Source organism: Vanessa cardui, chromosome 11, assembly GCF_905220365.1.
Source record: "Vanessa cardui chromosome 11, ilVanCard2.1, whole genome shotgun sequence".
NCBI lineage: Eukaryota > Metazoa > Arthropoda > Insecta > Lepidoptera > Nymphalidae > Vanessa > Vanessa cardui.
The window spans coordinates 5,861,687-5,867,686 of record NC_061133.1 but is presented as its reverse complement, the minus strand read 5'-3'; the positions used below and the strand labels follow the sequence as shown (position 1 = coordinate 5,867,686).

The 6,000-nt window shown below is 36.8% G+C and overlaps 1 protein-coding gene across 1 annotated transcript; it reads left to right on the top strand.

Annotated features, from left to right (window-relative positions):
* The first annotated feature begins 2,278 nt into the window (after positions 1-2,278).
* Positions 2,279-3,713, top strand: LOC124533857 (transcription factor btd-like). The gene is made up of 2 exons (XM_047109402.1): positions 2,279-2,375; positions 2,558-3,713. Exons 1-2 carry the CDS (start codon positions 2,346-2,348, stop codon positions 3,560-3,562), a joined length of 1,035 nt encoding a protein of 344 aa, XP_046965358.1. The 5' UTR covers positions 2,279-2,345; the 3' UTR covers positions 3,563-3,713.
* The last annotated feature ends 2,287 nt before the right edge of the window (positions 3,714-6,000 follow it).

The following is a 6,000-nucleotide window of genomic DNA, read 5'->3' as shown; positions in this document are numbered from 1 at the left end:
AAGACAGGAAGTGAAGGACAACGCACGATAGAACCAATTACCCGCCCCCGATATATGAAACCAGTAATTAGTGTAAAATATCCGAGTTTCGAACGGAAGCTAACTGCCCTGCGCGATTCTTTCATTACTTCAGCTCTTCGTGTTATACGTAGGTATTTTTTAATTAGCTTATAAAATAATGACTATATTTATTTATTTTAGGAGTAAACGAACTAACAGGGTTCTTGGTGATAAGTGTTTAGTTACTAGTTTTTTTTTTTTTGTATGTTTGCGGTTAAACAAATATTGTCCGCTCCATATTTCGCAAATGCGCCGCTACTCTTGGGAACTAAGATGTTATGTTCCTTGAGCCTGTAAGAGTGCTTAATTATTTTAATGTCTCATTAATATCCATTCAGTAGTTTTCGTGTGAAGGAGTAAAAATAATGCTGCACGCCAGTACTGTTACTAGAACTTGGCTTTGACACGCTGCCGTGTGTCTAGATCACTGCGTACATATTTTCGTATATTATTAGTAAGGATCTATGCAGAACATTAACATGTTGTAAGTACCTATATGTTTTTTTATAGGTACGTATGCACACATTGTAATCTTACTATGTTTCACAAGGTACTAGCTATCTACAATTGTATATTTCATTATATACATCTATTGAAATTAGTCAATCATAGCTGTCTTGTCTTGTTAGGCGTTCGCATCTTTTGAGTCCCTTCGCCGTTGACAAAAACACAGTAGCCGTCAAGATTTATGGCGTGAGGAGAACGATCATCGCGCATTAGTAGTTACTATTGTCCACTCTAAGGGGCTTTTGTGTTTGACGAACTGCCGCGGAGCAAGACAGTAGCATGCCAGACGTTTTGTCACAGTTCTCAAAAAAAAATACGCTTCAAGCGCTTTAAAGTATTGAATGAATCTTTGAGCTTCTGTTGCGTTATTTAGGCATTGCTGCAGCGCTTTTATGGGTATTGAGCGTAAATCGGCGACCTATTGTTCTATACAGTCGTAAACATGTCGACAGGTTATTGCATTTGTAATTCTAACCATAGGGTGTAAAGTTTTGAACATTCAACTTAACAGTAGCCACTTGCTTCTGGGAAACTGTAATGGATCGTTATTAATTGATGTCTAAAATAAGAAAACTAAAAAGTTTACAGGTAGTACTCGTACTCATACATTGTAAAGAGTATAAAGTATAAGTAGCAAGTACCATTTTATTTTTTCTAGAGTGTATCTATAATTATTAAAATGCATTTCTGTTGTATTTTTTAAAAGGTGCCAAATCAGATTACATATAGGTATGAATCATTTAGATGCTCACATATTTTTTTAAATAAAATAATCCGTTTGTTTTCATATTAACATGGGATTAAAAGTATATTATTTGGTACGAAAAAAGTAATGGATACATACGCCCGTGTTAGTTTTAAAATAAAACATGAAAAGTTCATATCGGACATTAAATAAAAAGCATGCTAAGGTCGCTCGAAGAAAAGAAAATTTAGATCTATAAGAGAGCGGTGATCTTTAAAACAAAAGCAAAGCAAACGATTTAACAAACTGCTATATTTTAACAACGTGTAATTAAAGGTTTGGCTTCGCTCGAATATGCATAAATCATGCGTCTGCCGCGAACTGCCGACCGAAATAGAGAAAAAATTAAAAACATTAAGCGTCTGAGATACAAACCGAAAAATAATAACTATTCAGACTTCGGAGTCGGCTGTGTGGGTATTGCTTTGAAATCTGTTTAACCAAGCGTGGGAAATGTTTCTTTAATTTTGTCTAAGAAAAAAGAAGGCGTTTACTAAGAGATAGTTCTTTGTAATTATAAAACGTAGAGTCCTGTCCAACATCTAGATATACGTTTTCGTTAATTTATACAATAAGTTGATGAATAAATTGAAGTTTATACGCAAAACGTTACTAAACCACGCCAACAGATAGAAATCTATAGCGATCATATTCACATTTCACCTTTAAATTGCCTTTGAAATGAGGCGAAAGCACATAATATTGGCATTATGTTAATACGGGGCGGGCCGTCGCACATAAAGGTAATGCTTATTAGTTTTTCCTATTACAAGACGCTATGAAGTCTTATAAACTCATAACTCACGGGCGGGGAGGGGTGTGGCAGAGGCTGCGCCGAGGGACGCGGAGGCTGGGGCCGAGGTGCGCGTGCGCCGGTGCCAGGCCGGGGCGGGGGGCACGGGGCGAGGTGACAACCGCTCGTTACGTTTATCCCAAGCCAGTTATTAAAAACGTCTCGGCGCGAGCGGAGTGCCGCCCTGTAATTATCCAGTTGAAGGTTCTTTGCGCTACGTTGTCACCACCGTCCCCGGAAATGCAATACGTGGATCCGCCCGCACAACAGGTCCGTCCGCCCGCCTACGCCCTCTGCTATTATTTGGCGCTTTAACGAATCATTGTTATTGAAACAAATAATTAAATTTTTGAAAATAAATTTAAAGTTTCAAATATCTTATATGAACATAGAGTTGGATTAAATAAACCAAAGTGAACATAAAAGTGATTTATTTATTTTTGTTGTTACAGATGATGAACGTAATGAGTGGTTACGGGTGTGGGTACGGGCGAAGTGACGCGCTGTCGCCAGCTTCAGATTTGTCGTCGTGCAGCAGTGCTTCGTCGGGAACTTGGTGTGGCAGCACATGGCGAGAGTTCCCGCCCTACCCGCAATACCCTGCGTATTGGCCACCGAGTACTAATACAGAAGATGCCCGAGAGCTCCAACGTCGATGCGCGAAATGTCGTTGCCCCAACTGCCTGACCGAAGCGGCTGGTTTCGGACCTAATTACGGCAAAGACGGCGCGAAACGAGAACACGTTTGCCACGTTCCCGGCTGTGGGAAGGTATATGGAAAAACGTCTCACCTTAAAGCTCACCTCCGCTGGCACACCGGCGAACGGCCGTTTGTATGCAACTGGCTCTTCTGCGGTAAACGTTTCACTCGCTCCGATGAATTACAGCGACACTTACGCACCCACACTGGTGAAAAGCGATTTGCTTGTCAACTATGTACAAAACGGTTCATGCGCTCCGATCATCTTGCGAAACATGTAAAAACTCATGCGAATGTGTCAAGAAAATCTAAGAAAACGAAAGAAGAAGAAAAAGTTGAAACTCCAAAACCAATTGAAGATAAAAGTGACCCGCCGCCACAGATGGCAAATCAAATAGCATTGGCGCCCGCACCTCCTGTGTCAGTCGGGAGTTCAAACTACGGGACAGTGCCAGTTACGACTGCGGCGCCAAAACAAATGCTAAACTACGCCACAGTAGCTCCTCATGTGATGCACAATGCTCCAACCAGTTACAACAGCAGTGCTGTATTTGGAAGTGGTAGTGTCATGTACGGAAGTGGTTGGTGCCAGGATGTACGTCAGGATGCTCTGTACGCTCGTCCGCCAGCGAGAGACCCACGGTTTTACCAGCAATATCCAACACCACTCACGGCATATCAGTGCGCGTCGAAGGACAACTATGCAGTTTTTCAAGGACATTACAATTTACAACCACCCGTAGCCATCGGACAGTAAATTTTTAAACAGTTTGTGCACGTGCCTTAAACTTTTGCATGCAGTGAATGAACTAAACGAATGTTACTTTAGTATTAAGCAATGTGAAATAAGTTAAAATAACAGATATTTGTTAATTTATAAGCCTTAAGTTACCATGTAAATTGGAATGTGATGTGCCTTCTCAGTTTGATGTATATTTTTTAATTTTTAAATAAAATATTTTTACTGCATATACGTCTTTCATATTTTCACATTACGTATTATTAATTAGTTAACTCTTGTGCCAAAAGAGAAGCTTTTGGTTTTAAGTACTTACACGATTATGAAATTATAACTCAATAAACAGGCAACAGCATCAAAAAAATTATAATAATTATATAAAAACATAGAAGCAAAAAAAAACATATTATATGAAATAGTAACTTGTTTACCCTATTTGTTATTCTTCGTATTTCTTTTAAATTTATTCCATTATTAATATTATTATAAAAATCCAAATACTTTTGATTGATTTAAATTGATTAAAATATATGTAGAACGATATCAATAAAATTACAATCTTTTATTAAATACATAACACACATAATATATTCGTAATCAATAACGGGTTTCAACGTTATTAATAACTTTTCTTTAAACTCAAAAAAAAAAAAATCAGAGTGTTTTATACACTTGTATTTTAACGTTTTGTTTTGATATTTTTTAAGACTGGCTAAAATATCAATATTATATCTTCTGCACAATTTCTCATTAAATGTTAGCTCTAATAAGAATTAACTGCAAAATATTATGTTTCAAAATATGTAAAATACGATAGTATGTAAAATTATGCTGTTTTCAATCATCCCTTTTCAGCTTTAGGAAGTTCAGAGATGCAGATATATTAACTCACACAAGCGATTCATTCTGTAGATTTTATATAATTACATTACATTAATTGCAATTATTTTAAGGTATTAAATATAGAGTTTTTTTTTACCTGTAAACTTTCCCACTTACAATTTAATTTAATAAAATTATGTCAAATATATAACAATAAAAAAATGTATGCCATTATTTATATTATAATGTTTAAATAATAATTAATATTGGACATCACTCTGAATCCAATGTAAGTAGATACATGCACTCGTGTTATGGAAAATAAAAAGTAACGACGGTACCACAAACACTCAGACTCAAAACAACATGGAAAAATAATGAATTTTCTACGTCGACATGACCGGGAATCGAATCCGGGACCTCGGAGTGGCGTATCCATGAAAACCGGTGTACGGTGTACCCGTGAAAAACGGCTCGAACACGGGGGTCGTCATGTTTACTTCGCGCTGTTGTTTTATGATCTTCAACTAAACTATAACTAACTTAAAATTTACTCAATTTTAAGTTATCGAGTCGCTGCCGATACACTTTTGGCCGTATTCGGTTTGTGATATCGATGTATCAACATATATAATAACATATATAAATCAATTAAATCACAGAATAGTAATCTTGTATTCTGTTTGTTAAACATCTATTTAGATAATTGTTATACGATTCTTCTCTCGATGTTATGCGTGTAACGTTGCAAAATAAAACATTACAGACGCAAAAATCAGTTTCATCCAGTCATAGATACTAATTATTATCATTCTTTTTGATTATTTTATCCTATAAGATTTCTTACAATGACGTATGTAGCTATTGGTTAGTGAGGATTAAGTCTTTCCAGATATTATATCGAGAGCAATATTTACCTTGATATTACGGAGGAGAAGGGAGGGTCTTTATTACTGAAGAAGACAGGAAATATTTTGACAGAGCGCGTTTAGGATGAGATAATAACTAACCGTCAGTCAACGTTGTTAATTTTCAAATAAAGATGGATTGTCTTCTTATTTATTTAGTTTTGTTTTGAATATTATTAAATATGGATGTTTTACATAATTATGAACATACTTGTTGCTCTACGAATCAGCTGTTTGTAGCCACATGCTACGATGAACCGTAGACGGCGTATCTATAGTATTTATTTTAACTATACGTATCTGTTGTTGTATTTATTATATTATTATACATATTTTATAACTACGACTGGTTTTATTCCAAACAGTCCCAGGTGAAGGAGTCCATTGGTGGAGTAATATATATTGGATTCGATGTCATTGAAATTGTGGCAATTTAGTTTAATCCCATTACAGCATGATCTAATACAATATTTTTGATTAATATAAAAGTTTTCCTTGGTTATTAATGTGAGTAATTCGCTTCTATCAAGCCGTTATAGAGTTTGTTTGTTGTTATGGCTTCTCGTCACGAGATGTCGCTAGGTACTGCAGTCGCTAGGATCAGAGCGGGTTCGCGACGGCAGCGCGGCCAAGGCGTAATTGCACGCGGCTATTATCTGGGCGGCGCTCGGCGCGCATGGCGGCCGGTGCGAGCGGGATGCACTCGATAATACGTAAAACAAAACG